Here is an 18,178-nt window from a genome sequence, read left to right on the forward strand (position 1 = left end):
TTCGATTATTGTTATTATTTATTTCAGTGTGCATGTGGTTTCCCCCCCCCCCACCCCACCCAGGGCAGATATTCCTTTCGTGGCAATCCTTTAAATGAGGGCTGGGGAACCTTTCCTGTATTTATTTATTTATTTATTTATTTATTGGCCTGGCTTTTTAATTTAACCCTGATGGAGTAGTGAGGGGTGGGGGGAAAAGAAAGGGGCGGGGATTGGGGGGGGTCATCACTCCCTCCCCCCATTTTCTTTTCGACCCCACTCTCCTTCCAAGCATCCTTTTCTCCCTGTGGCAATCCGTAAAAAAGAAAAAGAAAATCCACTTTAAATCTTTTTTTTAATATATATATATATTAAATATATATATATATATTTTCTTTTTCTGCCATCTTGAATGCCACTCCTTTTTCTCTGTCTTTAGGCTTCAGATCTTTGCAAAGGTATTTGCATGTCAGGTTAAAAGCATGTCAGGTTAAAAAAAAGGGAACGATGCGTTCCACTTCTCCAGTTTGGAATCGTGCGGGTCCAAAGCTGTTTTTGGTGTGTGTGTGTGTGTGTGTGCGCACGCGCACATAATTGATTTTGTAGATGAGTGCCACAATTGAGGGAATGTGAGGGGCTGAGCATGGAGCAGTTGGGTGTGTTGGCACGCCGACGTACAATTTCCTTATGTTTTGAATCTGCCTCGGCTGTTACCCTCCTTTTGCCAGGGGCTCGGCTGTGGTAAGCACAAAGCCCCCACCCCCACCCCAACTGCCACGTGGTGGTACACGCGTGACCCGCAAACCACAAACCTCTTTCGAAAATGGACTTGATTAAAAAAAAACATGTGCCAAGAAGCGGTCTCAGAGCACAAATCCTGTTTGTCTGGGAGGGTCTGCGGGGTGGGGGTGGGGGGCTTGTCCGAGATCTTACGGAGAGTTTAGCCAAGGGAAGACGGTGCCCACAGCGTCTCGGGCTCGTTCTGCCCATCAAAACAGGCCTCCTGGCTCCTCTTTGCGTCCGTTTCGGTGCTTTGAAGATGCCGCAGGCTGAAAGGCCAGGAGCTCATCTCCTTTAGAAGCATTCATTTGATTCTAGGCAGCTATTGTGTTTTAGGTCCAAAAATGGCACTTTGGGGGCACTCACGTAGCCCCTGTTTTCTACCCCCAACAAAGAACTGATTCTCTTTGGGAGGGGGCTCTGAAAGCCCATTTTGGAAATTAATCCAAGGCCGCGCACCTATTCTTTTCCTTCCTGTATTTCCGCCAAGCTATTGGCGGAAGCATTTATAGGTACCGTATTTTTCAGAGTATAAGACACACCTTTTTCCCTCAAAAAAGAGGATGAAAATCTGGGTGTGTCTTATACACTGAATACAGCAATTTTGGCCTCCAGAAACCCCTCTTCCTTTGCAAAAATGGCCATGCATAGCCTTTAGGAGGCTTCCAGAGTGCTCCTGGGGGCTGGGGAGGGCAAAAATGAGTGAAAATGGGCCGTTTTTTGCTCATTTTTGCTCCCCCAGCCCTCAGGAGCACTCTATAAGCCTCCTAAAAGCTACGCATACCCTTTTTCTTGACAAAAAAAACGGGCCATTTTTGGGAGGTCTGCAGAACTTTTAAAAAACTTTTTAAAAAATTTGCCTCTTCAAAATCTTGGTGCGTCTTATACTCCCAAAAATACGGTGGTCCTTGATATATGACCATACAGGTAATCCTTGATTTACAACCATTCGTTTAGTGAATATTCGATTACAACAGCACTGAAAAAAAGCGACTTATGACTATTTTACACACTTTTGACCATTGCAGCATCCCTTGGGCACGTTGATCAAAATTTGGACGCTTGCATTTTATGACTGTCTCGGTGTCTCGGTCGCACGCGATCCCCTTTTACAACCTTCTGACAAGCAAATCAACGGGGAAGCCAAACATTACAACTGTGTTACTAACACAGTTACAATACAATACAATAGCAGAGTTGGAAGGGACCTTGGAGGTCTTCCAGTCCAACCCCCTGCTTAGGCAGGAAACCCTATATTTTTTGTTACAGTTGCAGTGGTCTGCGGCAAGAAATGTCGTAAAATGGGGCAAAACTCACTTAACAACTGCTTTGCTTAGCAATGACAATTTGGGGCTCGGAATGATTGCTTGTAATGGTTCCTTTTCACTGTCAGGTGGCTTTGCTCAAAACGGAAAGTAACTTCCAGTGAGTGGAGGTCCGACCTTTGGAACAGGCTTGTAACTCCTTTTTTCCAGGCCAGTCATACTATTGAATGGTCACTAAGTGGCCGGCCATAAGTTGAGGATTACCTGTACTTCGAAACCATAGAAATGGGGGGCTTTTCTTAGAACTCTTGGGTGTGATCAGAAAATTTAAGATGGTAGCCGCTGTTCCACCACAAAACCGCGGTAGACAAAAGCGCGCTCGACAAAAGCGCGTACGTGACATCATCACAGTGCGACGAAAACATCGCGCTGTGAGCGGTAAATTTAAAATTAAAGCGAAAACCTTACCCTAACCCCCCCAAACCTAACCCTAAACCTAACCCTTAACCTAACCCTAAACCTAACCCTTAACCTAACGCTAAAGCTAACGGTAACCCTTAACCTAAGGCTAAACCTAACCCTAACGCTTAACGTAACCCTAACCCAACCCTAACCCTAACCCTAACCCTTACCTTTATGTGAATCGGCTTGCTTTAATTTAATTTTAATTTTAATTTAATTAATTTTTTAATTTTTTTCGTCGCGCTGCTGATGACGTCAGGTACGCGCTTTCGTCGAGTGCGGTTTTGTCTACCGCAGTTTTGACGGGTCACAGGTAGCCACAGAAGTAGAGTGGAAATTCTGCCTGCTTTTGTATGGGTGAATTTTTAGGAACACATCCTATGGGACAGACCACCATGGGTGGAAAAATGCATGTTTCCAACAACATGGAAGACCAGAAAATTTACCATCCGGTGCCCTCTTTTCAAGGGGGCTGGGAATTCTGGGTCTGGCAGTCCCAGACTAGGGAGGAAGTGCCTGTCAGGATTAGGAATGCAATTGCTTTTTTCTTTTCTTTTTAAAAATGGATTCATCTTGCCTCTATGGGAGCGGCTCCCATTCATTGGGGTTTGCTGTCACATAGAGCCACCATTATGGGCCTCACCTGTGCGGGCTGGATTTGAAGTCATGTTCCCACTTATTTGCAGCCCCTCCAAATAATGGCACTTTGAGGTGGTAGGTGGCTCAGTGGCTAAGACATTGAGCTTGTCGATCAGAAAGGTTGGCAGATCGGCGGTTCAAATCCCTAGTCCAGGTCTCCTGCGCGAGCAGGGGGTTGGAGTAGATGACCTCCAAGGTCCCTTCCAACTATGTTACTGTTTACTAATGTTTACTAATGTTTTCCAACCTCTGCCACTTGACAATGGGTTGGACTTGAACTCCCAGAATCCTGAAGTCCACCCATCTTCAAGCCACTAAGGGTTGAGGAACATGGTTTTCAAAGATGGATCACCTAAAGCTCTCCCACTCCCCTGCAGATCATTTCATGTAGACCTTCCATCTCTGGGTTTTTGTAGTTCCTGAGCAAACCAAGCAGACCATTTTGCAAAACTTGCAAGCGGGACCTGGGCCTCTCCCTCCCTCAAAAGCTGGACATCCTAGTTTGTTGGGCTCTAACAGGGAGGCAGGTGAATATATATCTAGAATAGAGCTGGAAGGGACCTTGGAGGTCTTCTAGTACAGCCCACTGCCCAAGCAGGAGAACCAGGTCAAGCTTCCCTAGGAAGGAAACATGGCTGGCCAGGGAAACAAGAATGAAAAACACCTGTGGTGTCTGGAGGAAGCAGGATTGGGCCTGTTTTCTGAACAAGCTCAACTCCATCCCCTGCATGGGTAAAAATTGAGATTAAAGCACCTTGAACGATGGCTGCCCAGCCCACTAACACAGCCATAGTCGTCTTGGCGTATTCTGGTCTTTTCCCATGTAAGACTGAGAGTATCTTGGCGACGTTTCGACGAGGTCCCACTCGCCATCTTCAGGCTGGTGCCTTTGGCTTCGTGCTTGTGCGAGCAAAGCGTGATCAGAGCTGCCGTTTTTCTAGAATATATATATATATATATTTCCCAACCTTGTTTGCCTCAAGACCTGTGGGACTTCAACTCCCAGCATTCCTCAGCCAGCCTGCTGCTGCAGCAATGAGTGCAGGCTGGCTGAGGAATTCTGGGAGTTGAAGTCCGCACCTCTTCAAGCGGGCGTGGTTGGCTTACCTACCAGCTATCCTTCAAGGATTTGAAGAGGGCTATTTCCTGGTTTTGTTTAAGCTTTTGCTCGTCTAGGCTACACGTTTCCTGCAGTGAATAAGAGTTTTGTGAGGATTGGGAGGCCCATTAAAACCATATCAAGCCATTAAAAGGGGCGGGGCCTGCAAAGTGTGGTTAAAAAGCCTCAAGATGGCAGCTATGACAGTGCCATCAATGCTCCATATATTTGTCTGTGCTGCGCATATAAAAATCACTTTGATCGGACCATAACGGCCATCTTGACTTTTTTGACCCCAACCAGGACTTTCCTAAATAACTTCCCGTTATTGTTTTGTCATTTGGAATTTATAGACTTCTGCTAATGTAGCCCAAGTCTGTCATTCCTTTCCTGGCATCCATATCATCCATTTTCTCATACTCCATGGTCAACTAGTACCCCAAAATCTCCCCCCACACACATTCCATGACTTAGCTAGGGCATCGCCCCGGTCTCTCTGTTCACTGGATTTTTGCTTCCAAAGTGATAAAACTCTGCATTTGTGTTAACATTCGATTGTTACTTTCAGCCCATTTCAATAAAAACCCTCTGAATCCTTTTGAATTTTACTGCCGTCTTCTACTCTCTTAGGCGGGATCCCACTCGATTTGGCGTCCTTGGTCAATTGGAACTTGCAGTTTCAAGTCGGGAGAGACACGGCAGATGACTTTGCTCATCTTTTCAGTCAACTTTCTGGGTTTTAAAAGGTGCCGGAATGAGAAGATGGTGGAGATGATTCAAACTTCTGTTAAGCTTCACGGTGACCCAAATGTCTCTGAACGTTTCATGCAGCTCTAATATATATAGTAGCTGATAATCCAGCACTGCCAGAGTATTTATTTTTAGGGAGAAAATGTCTGGACCAAACGTAATTTCTGATGTTGGATTTTCCCCCTTACCAGAGGGAGCCCCCTTGTACTGTGAAGCCGTTACCATGGCAACTTCACTGTGCTCTACAGTAGAAGTCATTTTACAGCAGTACAGTAGAAGCCATTTTAAGGCACAACAGGCTGTATCTTAACGGAACATCCCCCTGAGGGGTGTTAGGTGTGTCTTGTTTCCAGAGAGTAAGTCATCTGTGTACCAAGTTTACCCGAGGCGTTCCAGTCATGCTGAACACACAGAGAGCACCATTTTTATGTATATAAAACGTATATTGACCAAGCTAACCTGGGTGTTCAAAAGACAGAAGCTGGGTTTATTTATATACCATGCTTAACTAAGGTTTGTTCAAGAGTTGGAACTGAGCTTGGGGTAAACTGTATGAAACAAGAAAGAATGGATGGAAGCAGATCAGAGGGATAGTCAATGAACTAAGGAGAAACTTCCTGACAATCAGTGGCTAGCCTTCAGAAGTTGTGGGTGCTCCATCGCTGAAGGTGAAGAAAAAATTGGACTATTTGTCCAGGATGGTCTCCATATTGAGCAAGGGGGTGAACTAGAAGACCACTGAGGTCCCTTCTACCCTTATGATTCTATGAGCCTATGGATGGAAGCTGCACGAGTTTACACCAAATGCGATTGGAGAGTTTGTGGTTCAGTGTTGTACTGACAGCACCACACAATTTTTCTTAAGATATGGACTTGCACAACATAAATCTTGCTACTAAAGGTAAGGTAAAGGTAAAGGTTCCCCCGCACATGTGCGCTAGTTGTTTCTGGCTCTAGGGGACCGTGCTCATCTCCATTTCAAAGCGGAAGAGCCAGTGCTGTCCGAAGACGTCTCCATGGTCATGTGGCCAGCATGACTAAATGCTGAAGGCACACGGAGCGTTGTTACCTTCCCACCAAAGTGGTTCCTATTTTTCTACTTGCATTTTTTACGTGCTTTCCAACTGCTAGGTTGGCAGAAGCTGGGACAAGTAACGGGAGCTCACTCCATTACGTGGTGCTAGGGATTTGAACCGCTGAATGGCCGACCTTCTGATCGACAAGCTCAGCGTCTTAGCTACTGAGCCACCGTGTCCCTATCTTGCTACTACTGTATAGTAAGTCCCTAGCACAAGGATGCATGGATTCCTAGGAGGAAAAACAGGATTTCAAAAATAGCAAACCTTCACTTAACTAATGTGATGGTTTGCTGCGAGACATCAGTGGGTACTTTAGGACATTACTGAGTTGAGGTTCACCATCCTTATGATTTGGGAACACCAATTCTGTATATATACTGAGTTCAAGTATTCCTTAAGCGTTTGCTCCAAATATTCTACCCAAATAACGGAGATTGCAAAATTATGGGGAAGACAAGCCCCCCCCCTCCTTCCAAATTTCATCTGGAAAATGCTCTATGGTGTTTTAGGAGATGCGTCTTCAGATTGCCCTGTAGATCTTGGTCCTTTGCAATGCTCAAGGACAGGAGAAGACCTATGAGATGGAATTTGTAGGGAAGCAGTTACTTCTGACTTCCTTCCATTTAATAACTACTCAAAGTTATTAGCAGCCTGCTAAGAGGCAGCCTCTATTTTCTACAGCAATGTTTCTCAACTGTGGCAAGTTGAAGATCTGTGGACTTCAACTCCCAGAATTCCCCAGCCAGCATGTTGTAAGACGTGTGGAATTAAAACTCCCAGAACTCCCTGGCCAGAGGCTTTCAGATGTGTAGACTTCAGCTCCCTATCGGTCTCCGAACACACTTCAAGGTGCTGGTTATCACCTTTAAAGCCCTACATGGCTTAGGACCCGGATACCTACGAGACCATCTTCTGCCATATACCTCCCAGCGTCCGATAAGATCACACAGGTTGGACCTTCTCCGGGTGCCATCGACTAGACAATGTCATCTGGTGGCCCCTCTGGGGAGGCCTTCTCTGTAGCTGCCCCGGCCCTATGGAACGATCTACCCCCCGAGATCCGGACCCTGCCCACTCTCTCGGCCTTCCGTAAGTCTACTAAGACCTGGCTATTCCGGCAGGCCTGGGGCTGTTGACTTCATGACTGAAGTCCAGCCCCACTAAGACTGAGTGCATGATGTGTTTTTTAACCTGCTTTTCTCTATTTTATTCTTTCTTTTTTGTATTCTTTTTTAGCTGTTATTATGTAAGCCGCCCGGAGTCCTTTGGGATTGGGCGGCATATAAATTCATTAAATTTACAATTTACAGAATTCCCCAGCCAGCATGTTTTAAGACGTGTGGAATTAAAACTCCCAGAACTCCCTGGCCAGAGGCTTTCAGATAGACTTCAACTCCCAGAATTCCCCAGCCAGCATGTTTTAAGACGTGTGGAAGATGTGTGGACTTCAACTCCCAGAATTCCCCAGCCAGTATGACTGACTGGGGAATTCTGGGAGTTGAAGTCCATGCACCTTAAAATGGCTACAGTAGGGAAACATTGCTTTAACTGGTTTTGCGAAAGGTTGAGTTAGATGAATTCGGGGGATTTCTTCCAACTCTAGAATTATTAATTCACAATTCCAGGTAAAATGCTCCTTTCTCATACCCGCACTTTCTTCCTCAGTGACAGAAAAGGCTCCCCACAAAGTCGACACCGTAGAATCCACACCTCCATTGAATCTTTATTTTCTTTTTTTTAAAAAAAGGAAAAAAAAACCCAGAAAAGCACACTTTTCCCTTTGCTCCAGCCCTTATAAACAGCATGCAGATTTTTTTTTTGTATGTGTGTATGTATGTGTGTGTGTGTGTGTGTGCGTTTTGTTTCATTCAGAACGGAATGGGGAGACTGTTCCCCCATGTTTTCATTTTAAAATACTCATTTGGGTTCTTGTCCCTTCATCCCCGCCCTTTCAAATGCATCATAACGGATAAAGAAGTCTTTAAGAGATATTGCGAAGGAAAAATAAAGGAAGGGATGGGGGACCAAAAAGCGAAAAATATCTCATATGTATATATATCTATATAGATATATATATATACACACAGTCTCACACACACACACACACACACACACACATTATATATATATATATATTTATATATATAATATAACAGTAGTCTACTACATAAAGTGCGTGTTGATGGCTTGCAAATTTTCCAAACACACCTGGGAAGGTAGAAAAAGAGTTTGCATGAAGGACATCATCATTCTTTAAAGACCATTCACTGCCTCTTTCCCCCGCATCCCTGCTCCCCAATGCAATCCCCAGAAAGAGTCCGGGTATATCTGGGCCACACACAGCATCACAGTCAAAGGGGAGTCTGGATTCCATCTGACAAACTAGAGTTTAAGCCTCTTTCGGGGAGGGGGGGGGGAAGTCGCGTTGAAGGAGGTCACAGGTGGGTGCAAGTCACCGTCCAATATTCCCCCCCCCTTGGGTTTGAGACTCATTAAAAAGACCAGACAAACGGAAAAAAGGAAGAAAAAAGAACAATAAATCTTCTTCTCCTCCTCCTCCTCCTCCTCCTCCTCCTCCTCCTCCTCCTCCTCCTCCTCCTCCTCCTCTTCTTCTTCTTCTTCTTCTTCTTCTTCTTCTTCTTCTTCTTCTTCTTCTTTTCTTCTTCTTCTTCTTCTTCTTCTTTGTTTGATTGCAAGCTTGTTCTACAAGTGATCTGCTACAGGTGGATGGGTAGAATGGAGGAGATCCGGCTTTAGGGCAGCCGACAATCTGCAAGAAGAAGAAGAAGAAGAAGAAAGAAAGAAAAAAAAAATTCAAGTTTAGAAGAACATTTATTTTTATATCTATGGAGATTCCCAGTCAGCCGGGTCACAGTTGTGCACAAAGGTGCTTTTTTCAAGAGGCAACTGGACTTCCTTTGTTTTTTTCTTGAAGGTGTTTCACTTCTCATCCGAGAAGCTTCTTCTGCTCTGACTGGATAGTGGGGAGCGGAAGGGTTTATACACCGGTTCCACCACAAAACCGCGGTCGACAAAATCGCGGTCGACGAAAGCGCGTATGTGACGTCATCACAGCACGATGAAAAAGATCGAAAAATGTAAAAATAAACCGAAAACCTTACCCTAACCCCCCCCAAACCTAACCCTAAACCTAACCCTTAACCTAACGAAAAACCTAACGCTAACCCTTAACCTAACGCTAAACGTAACGCTAACGCTCTAAACCTAACCCTAACCCTTAACCTAACCCTAACCCTTAACCTAACCCTTACCTTTATGTGAATCGGCTTGCTGTAATTTAATTTTTATTTCAATTTTTCGATCTTTTTCGTCGCGTTGTGATGACGTCACATATGCGATTTCGTCGACCGCGCTTTTGTGGAACACGGTTTTGACGGGTCACGTATACACCTTGCTGGTCATTTGCACCCTTTGAGAGAGTTGCTGAGGCCATCGGGAGGTTTATCTGTGTCCTCTCAAAGGATGCAAATGGCCAGCTGTCTGCCAAAAAATATAAATCCTTCCATTTCCCACCATTCGGTCAGAGCTGAAGAAGCCTCTTGGATGAGGGCCTCTTCTGAGACGATTTTCACACCAATTTTCTTTCTGAGGGCTCAGCTGCCTCTTATCGGTTGTCTAATCTGCCAATCTTGTCTCCCAAAGTCATTCACTCATACCATTTTTAAATCTATTTATTGAACCTGCATGCTGCCCCTCTTGCCATAGGTGGCTCTCGCTACAGACAGTCCTCGACTTACAACCGTCCGTTGAGTGACCGTTCAAAGTTACAACGGCACTGAAAAAGGACCGTTTTTTTCACACTTAGGACCATTGCAGAATCCTCCTGGTCACATGATCACAATCCAGATGCTTGGCAACTGGGTCATATTTATCACAGTTGCAGTGTCCCTCTGTGTGTGTGTGTGAGAGAGAGAGGGGGAGAGAGAGAGGGAGGGAGAGAAAGAAAGAGGAAGGGATGGAGAGAGAGGGGGGAGGGGGAGGGGTGGAGAGAGAGAGGGAGAGAGAGAGGGAGGGATGGAGAGAGAGGGAGGAGGGGTGGAGAGAGAGAGAGGGAGAGAGAGGAAGGGAGAGAGAGAGAGAGGAAGGGATGGAGAGAGAGGGAGGAGGGGGAGGGGTGGAAAGAGAGAGAGAGGGAGAGAGAGGAAGGGAGGGAGAGAGGGAGGGAGGGCTGGAGAGAGGGAGGAAGGGAGATAGAGAGGGAGGGAGAGAGAGGGAGGGATGGAGTAAGAGAGGGATGGAGAGAGGGAAAGGGAGGGAGAGAGAAAGACACAGAGAGAGATGCGATCCCCTTTTGCGATCTTCCGACAGGCAAAGTCAACAGGGAAGCCGGATTTACTTTAACAACCGTGTTACTAACTTAACAGTGGCAGGGTTTCACTTAGCAATGGTGGCAAGAAAGGTCGTACAATGGGGTAAAAACTCACTTAGTTTTCACTTAGCAACGGACATGTCGGACTCCACTGTGACCGTAAGTCGGGGACCACCCTTAGAGACCCTTTCCCACCCGGTCACAATCTGCCTCCCGACCGGGACTGGGGTTATACCAACCGTGGTGGGCGGTCCAGCCGGGGTCACTGCTGCTTGCAGGTCGAGAGTTTGCGGATCTTGCTGCTGGCGGAAGAGGCCTTGCGGGAAGGGTTGGAGGAGGCGCTGGCCCGCCGCTCGGCTTTCGTCTTGCTGACCAGCTGCCCGGACTCCGTCCCATTCATGCAGACCGGTTTGGGCAGCCCCCGGGTGCAGCTCTGTCCGTTCTGCCTCGCCTCGTTAGGCACCTGCCCTGCAAAGGCACAAGGAAGAACTTTCGTGTCAATGCAGTTCAAGCTCTGGCCCCTGAGCATGCGCAGAGGGCCTTACACCTTCCTCTCAAGTTGCCCTCTGCTTGGAACTATTACAAGAGGTGAGGAGGCGAGGGAAGCGAAGGGCCGCTTTCTAAACCCAAACCCGGGCCCAATTCATTCTCAAAACACGACATGAGTGGAGAAACGGCATTATTTTAATGAGTGGAGCAGGACGCACGCAACATTTATAACGTATCTAGAACAGAACAAATGAAATAATTATGCAGGAGAGTTGTGTTTCCTAAGAACGTGGATCATAATTGTGTATAATAATTTTAGAGAGAAATGGGGTGGGGGACAATGGGTAAATTACAGGTACTTCACTAAATGACTGGTTGCTAGGCAACTGTTTGAAGACACCATTAACGTAAATGCTGGCTGGTTGCTAAGCGTCCGAAATACAGTCACCTGATCGCGGGGAAGGCATCAGGACCAAGTCATAATATAAGTGACGGCTTTGTTCTATCTTTGAATGGTCATTTAGTGAGAGCGTCAGGTTTCCTAAAAATGCCCTAATTGATTCATGAGTATCGAGACAAGTTTCAATACAAAACCAGTCATTTATTAGGAGCACCATAGGCAAGGCCTTTTCGCAGTCAGATATAAGCTTTATTTGAGTTATAGCTGAACTTTACCCCTATTCCTTCCCTCCCCTCAGTCTGTGTCACAAATCACATTCCCCAATGAGGTGCACCCCTCCCAAGCCTGCTGCAGTAATCTGAGATCCAACTTTAGCCGAAAGTATGCATGGAAAGCATCCCCCCCTTCTCTCACTATGGCAACGTTAGGAGTTGACAGATAGGTCATAAGTCGAGGACTACCTGTACAGGTAGTCTTCAACTTACCAGTTACTCTAGTGACCATTCAAAGTTGTAACAGCCCTGGAAACTGTGTTTTTCACAATTACAACCGTTGCAAGCATCCCCATAGCCACATGCTCAAAATCCAGGCACTTGGCAGCCGATTTGTATTTATGACGGTCGCAGGGTCTGGTGATCCCGTTTTGCGACCTTCTGACATGCAAAGTCAACGAGGAAGCCAGATTCACTTAACAATCAACCGCGGTGAATCACTTAACAACCTTGGCAAGAAAGGTCGGAAGATGGGGCGAAACGTACAACAAACGTTTCACTTAACAACATAAATTTTGGGCTCCGTTGTGGTCGTAAGTCGAGGACCACCTGTACTGCTGTTTCTTCTGAAAAAGAGCATTAAAAATAGGCTGCCAACTTACCCAGTTGGAGCCACCATCTGTTCAAGACATTATACTGTGAGCTAAATTTAGATACGTCTTTATCCATCCCTTTTTATAACGCTATAGTTTATGTCATTATTTTCCATGTTCTTATTTATCTTTAGATCATATACTCACTGTTTTTCTGTGATACGCACGCACGCACACACACACACACACAGAAGCATGCAACAGTTCTATTATTGGATGTTTTAAAGATGGGGCCTTACGGCGGTAATAAACAATTGAAGTCGATTTCATCTGAAATAGGCCAACTTACCTTGGCATACGCACACCCCACAGGGGAGAGGAGAAATACACTCATGGGTGCACTTAATACCCGTAGCCCTCGACTTACAATCGTAATGGAGGCTGCCCATCAGGATCCTGAGTGACGAAGTCACATGACCAACCGGATTTTACGAGGGTTTTTTGTGGCGGTCGTTATTCAACGGCTATCGTTGTTAAGCAAACAATACAATACAATGCAATAGCAGAGTTGGAAGGGATCTTGGAGGTCTTCTAGTCCAACCCCATGCCTAGGCAGGAAACCCTATACCGTTTCAGACAAATGGCTATCCAACATCTTCTTAAAGACTTCCAGTGTTAGGGCATTCACAACTTCTGGAGGCAACTTCTGTTCCACTGATTAATTGTTCTAACTGTCAGGAAATTTAGTTCTAGGTTGCTTCTCTCCTTGATTAGTTTCCACCCACTGCTTCTTGTTCTACCCTCAGGTGCTTTGGAGAATAGCTTGACTCCCTCTTCTTTGTGGCAGCCCCTGAGATATTGAAACACTGCTACCATGTCTCCCCTGGTCCTTCTTTTCTTTAAATTAGACATACTCAGTTCCTGCAACCGTTCTTCATATCTTTTAGCCTCCAGTCCCCTAATCATCTTTGTTGCTCTTCTCTGCACTCTTTCTAGAGTCTCTACATCTTTTCTACATCATGATGACCAAAACTGAATGCAGTATTCCAAGTGTGGCCTTACCAAGGCCTGATAAAGTGGCCACTTCACGGGTGGCTTGCTTTGGATGTGGCTTTGCCAAAAACTGAAAGCAGGCACCAGATTGGGACAATAAAACCATCGTAAAAGGTAGTTGTGCGAACACTGCGAATGGCCCTAAACTCAGTCCGGGTGCCAATGTTCCCTCTAAGGTGCGCGGCTGCGCGACCGCGCACATGGCAAGAAAACATTGCGCAGCAGTTTGCAACTGCCGCGCAGTGATTTCTACCGTCACAGGCTCCGGAAGCTGGGGAGGTCCTTTGCAGGTGGCTAGAACTGGCCGCCCGCAAAGGACCTCCCGGACTTGTTTTGATGAGTGCGGGGTGACTGACAGTAGTTTGCACCGGGCGTGCCTGGTCAAACTATCGTCAGTCACCCCGTGTTCAGCAAAGCAAGCCCGGGGAGGTCCTTTGTGGGCGGCCAGTCCTAGCCGCTTGCACCTGGCGCTGAGGCTGAAGTGAACCCCCAAAGCCCCCACCGCCACTAGAATAACTGCTGCCTCCTCCTCCTCCAACAGCACCACATTTGCTGCCTGACGCTGCAGCTGAGGTGAAGCTGCCAAAGCTCCTGCCGGCGCCCCCGCCTGTGGCAGCGGTGCCTCCCCCTCCACTCGGAGCACCTCAGCTGGGCACCGCGTTACCCCTGCCCCCTCCTCCTCTGCCGTGCTTTTGAGGAGCCATGAGGCCGCGGGAGCCAGTAGGAAGGCAGCGGAGGGGGCGGGAGCAGGAAAAAAAGGCCCCACGGCTTCTCAAAGGCCCCACGGCTTCTCAAAAGCATGGCAGAGGAGGAGGCGGCGGCAGGGGTAACGCGGTGCCCAGCTCAGGTGCTCTGAGCTGAGGGGGAGGCGGCGCTGCCGCTACTATGGGCGGGGACGCCAGCGGGAGCTTTGGCGGCTTCACCTTAGCCGCAGCACCGGGCAGCAAATGTGGTGGTGCTGTTGGAGGAGGAGGAGACGGCAGCAGTTATTCTAGTGGCGGCGGGGGCTCGTCGGCATCTTCAGCTGCAGACTTGCCCCAGGTGAAATAAACTGAAGATGGAGCAGATCCACCAGATGACATCACCGCAACATGACTGAAGGAAGAATTCTGGGAGTTGAAGTCCACAAGTCTTAAAGCTGTCAGATTTGAAGACCCCTGGGTTTTTTTTTTCTAAAGGGTTAGGGGTGCGAGGATCTTGTAACTTGACAGCTTTAAGACGTGCACAATTCAATGCCAGAGTTCCTGAGCCAAAATTTTGGTTGCTAAGCAGGAGCGTTGTTAAGTGATACTGATATTATATAACACTTTTAATTAAGCGGGTCCCTTGAATAAACATAACTTTGAGTTTCAAATAATACTGATTTCGTTGTTGTCTTAGGTGACATCTGTGAAAAAAATTCAGGTGCTCAGGCATGAAAATGTGCCGCTCAAACACTATACTTTTCCGCTCACACTGAAAAAAAATTAGAGGGAACATTGCCGGGTGCCTGAGATTCGGTTGTGTGACTGTGATGTGGGTGTGGGTGTTGGTCAGAACTTCAAATCTAGGTCACGCGTCGCCCCCACGTGGGTCTGTTGTGACTTTGAACGCAGCGTCATAAGCATCTTTTTTGGCTGCTCGTCGCATCTTCTCTTCCTTTCCCCCGTTCCCAGCATCAATGCATTTTCCAGAGAGTTTAGTCTTCACATCCTGAGTGCAAAGTAGGAGAATTTGTCCCCGGTCATTTGTGCCTTAGAGTGAGAATCCTGGCTTGATTTGTTTGAGGAGTCATTAGTTTGCTTGCTTGACTGTCCAGAGGTCAGAGATTCTCAAGAGTCTTTCTCCAGCATCAACATTCAAAACTTTTTTCCCTATATTGTTTTCTTCTGAGTTCAACTTTTGCTTTAAGTTAGATTTTTCATTGCACGACAAAACCGCGAAGCCCTTATCCGTGGAGACATAAGCGTGTTGCTAAAGCCGTGACGTCATCACCGCGCGGCATCACTGCGGCGACAACAGCGCGGCAACAGAAGGGCATTTTAAAACGGCGCCGCGGCAGAAAGCCGATTTCAATTAAGGTAAGGGTTAGGATTAGGTTTAGGGGTTTGTTTTAGGGTTAGGTTTAGGGTTAGGTTTAGGGTACTGAGTGCTTGGAAATGCGCGGATTTGCCCTCCGCGATTATGTCATCGCGGTAGGGTTGCGTTTTTCCTTAGTGCTTTGAACGGCGCGAATTAGTCTTCGCGCTTATGTCTCCGCGGATAAGGGCTTTGCGAATTTGTGGTGGAACCAGATTTTTCCCTATAAATATCCCAACTTTATTTTATACAACTCTAGAGGGCATAGGTGTTTCTGCCTACTTTCCTCCACAATCCCAGGCTTAGGAAATGGGTTGGGCTAATTTGCCATGGCCAACTCGGTGCACGACAACTTTATGCAGGACAAGAGTCACTGTCAGCCTCTGTTTTGCTGCTTGCTTTTCGGCTGCCATTGAAACGGGGTGCGGGGGGAGCATGGTAGTTGGGTGTGGGAAGTATTCTATGCAGGAGAGATTGTAATAAGGGAGCTGTTCTCACCATTTACTGCGCATGTGGCAGAGACAGGGGTTGCCGCCAAGGCCAACTGTCCGGCATACCAACCTGATGATGATTTTTGACAATGTCTCCCACATGACACCTGTTGGGTGTTTGGATTGGACTATGGGATGGGGGGGGGGATTGGGTCACATATTGGTATCTATGAATACTCGCACTTTTGCCTCAGATCTTGCTTTGCCTAGCTACTATCTACTAATAACCAGTAAAAGTACTCTAAATTCTGCAAAATGGAGTTGAGTGGTTTCTTTCTTGGTTACTGAGCGAAGCAACCCTGACAGTCACACTCAGGGGTGGGTTTCAACCGGTTCGCGGCGGTCCCCGCGAACCGGTTGGTCGGCGAACCCGGAAGTAAGTAACTTCCGGGAATGGTGAAGTGTCCACCCGCCCCCCCGCGTTCCTTACCCGGTTTTGACGAGTTCTGCGCTTCCACGCATGCGCAGGACGCATACAGCGCCTGCGCGATCCTCCAGGAGCAGAGGCACAGGGGCTAGTAAGCATGCGTGCGCTGCGCGCGTGCATGAGGATGCCGCCAGCCCCGTTCCAACTGAACCGGTTGGAACGGGGCGAGAAACCCACCCCTGGTCACACTCATCTTCTATCTAGCGATCTATAAATGGCTGTGTGTATGTGTGCGTGTGTTCCAGCATAACTCTGGAACGCCTCGAGCAATTTCAACCAAACTTGGTACACAGATAACTTACCCTCTGGGAAAAAATATCGTGGCAGGTAAGACACCCCTAAAACCCCTCGGAGGGTGTTCTGTTACGACACAGCCTGTTGTGCCTTAAGATGGCTTCTACTGTACTGGCTTAAAATGGCTTCTACTGTACAGCGCAGTGGAGTTGCCATGGTAACGGCTCCACAGTACTCCACAAGGGGGCTCCCTCTGGGAAGGGGGAAAATCCAACGTTAGAAATTACATTTCCCCCCTATAAATAAATACTCAGGCAGCGGCAGGTTATTGGCTCGTATCAAATAAATAGTGAAATAGAATCATTAAATAAATGGTGCCATAGAAGGGGCAGACTGAAATGCGAATGGCAAAATTTAAAATAATTCTTATTTGTTTTAAATAATTCAATTGAATTTGTTAAATTGTCCTGCAATGAATTGCCTCACCGTGAGTTGGCTATGCGGAGTTGTCCTGCAGCAAGTTGGCCACGGCCAGGTGACCGCAGAGAGGTGATTGTCCCATTTTGCAAATAGCAATAGCAATAGCAGTTAGACTTATATACCGCTTCATAGGGCTTTCAGCCCTCTCTAAGCGGTTTACAGAGTCAGCATATTGCCCCCAACAACAATCCGGGTCCTCATTTCACCCACCTCGGAAGGATAGAAGGCTGAGTCAACCCTGAGCCGGTGAGATTTGAACAGCCGAACGGCAGAACTGCAGTCAGCTGAAGTAGCCTGCAGTGCTGCATTTAACCACTGCGCCACCTCGGCAAAGAGAGAGGGACTGGTCCAAAGTCTCCAGGCCAACTTCCATGCCTGAGAGAGACCAACCACCCGTGATCTTTTGATGTCTAGCCCAGCATCTTCTCCATTACACTAAACAGGGGAAGAAGATGAAGGGACATTTCCCCTTGGTTTCCTCGGAGGAAGCCACACCTCCACCAACACCGACAGGACAAGTGACTGCATATGCACAAGGAGCGGACCTCACACTCACTGGCACTGATGACATTACCTCGTCAGGTAATGAAACGTCTGCAAGCAAGCAATCAGGTTCAGAGTGCATCAAGGACTCCGCAGCTGAACCCTGATAGGGGATACTGGATGGAAACTAATCAAGGAGAGAAGCAACCTAGAACTAAGGAGAAAATTCACTGACAGTGAGAACAATTAACCAGTGGAACCACTTGCCTCAAGAAGTTGTGGATGCTCCAATAAAGGAGGTTTTTAAGAAGAGATTGGACAATCATTTGTCTGGAATGGTATAGGGCTTCCTTCCTAGGCAGGGGGTTGGACTAGAAGACCTCCAAGGTCCCATTCCATTTCATTTCTTATTATTCTCTATTCTATTCCATTCCATTCCATTCCATTCCATTCTTTTATATCTGAATCTATCAGTTCCCATCAGTATCTACATCTCGTTGCCACATTTTTGGAACAATCTGGAAAAAGGTTCAGAAAAGAGCCATGATAAAGCAGATCAAAGGACTGGAAGCAAGATTGAAGGAGCTGGAATTGTTGGGAACCTGAAAGATCTCATGCTACGACTTTATAATGCCTTGGTAAGGCCACACTTGGAATATTGCATTCAGTTTTCATCGCCACAATATAAAAAAAAGATGTTGAGACTCTGGAAAGAGTGCAGAGAAGAGCAACAAAGATAAAGTTTGAAGGCTAAAATATATTAAAAACTGTTGCAAGAATTGGGTATGTCTAGCTTGATGAAAAGAAGGTCCGGAGCTGACACAATAGCAGTCTTCCAATACCTAAGGGGCTGACATAGGAAAGAGTGGGGGTCA

The 18,178-nt window shown here is 46.9% G+C and overlaps 1 protein-coding gene across 5 annotated transcripts in view; it reads right to left on the reverse strand.

Annotated features, from left to right (window-relative positions):
* Positions 1-8,732: 8,732 nt before the first annotated feature.
* The window catches only part of STK11 (serine/threonine kinase 11), a 122,112-nt gene continuing 112,666 nt past the window's right edge, over positions 8,733-18,178 (reverse strand). For all 5 annotated transcript variants that reach the window (XM_032223089.1, XM_032222776.1, XM_032223011.1 and 2 more), the window contains 2 exons: positions 10,623-10,851; positions 8,733-8,823 (listed from right to left, as the gene is read on the reverse strand). In XM_032223089.1, coding sequence (XP_032078980.1) covers positions 10,646-10,851 — 206 coding nt within the window. In that variant the 3' untranslated portion in view covers positions 8,733-8,823; positions 10,623-10,645. The remainder of the gene's footprint in view (positions 8,824-10,622; positions 10,852-18,178) is intronic.

Source organism: Thamnophis elegans, chromosome 1 (genome assembly GCF_009769535.1).
Source record: "Thamnophis elegans isolate rThaEle1 chromosome 1, rThaEle1.pri, whole genome shotgun sequence".
In the NCBI taxonomy this organism is placed as follows: Eukaryota; Metazoa; Chordata; class Lepidosauria; order Squamata; family Colubridae; genus Thamnophis; species Thamnophis elegans.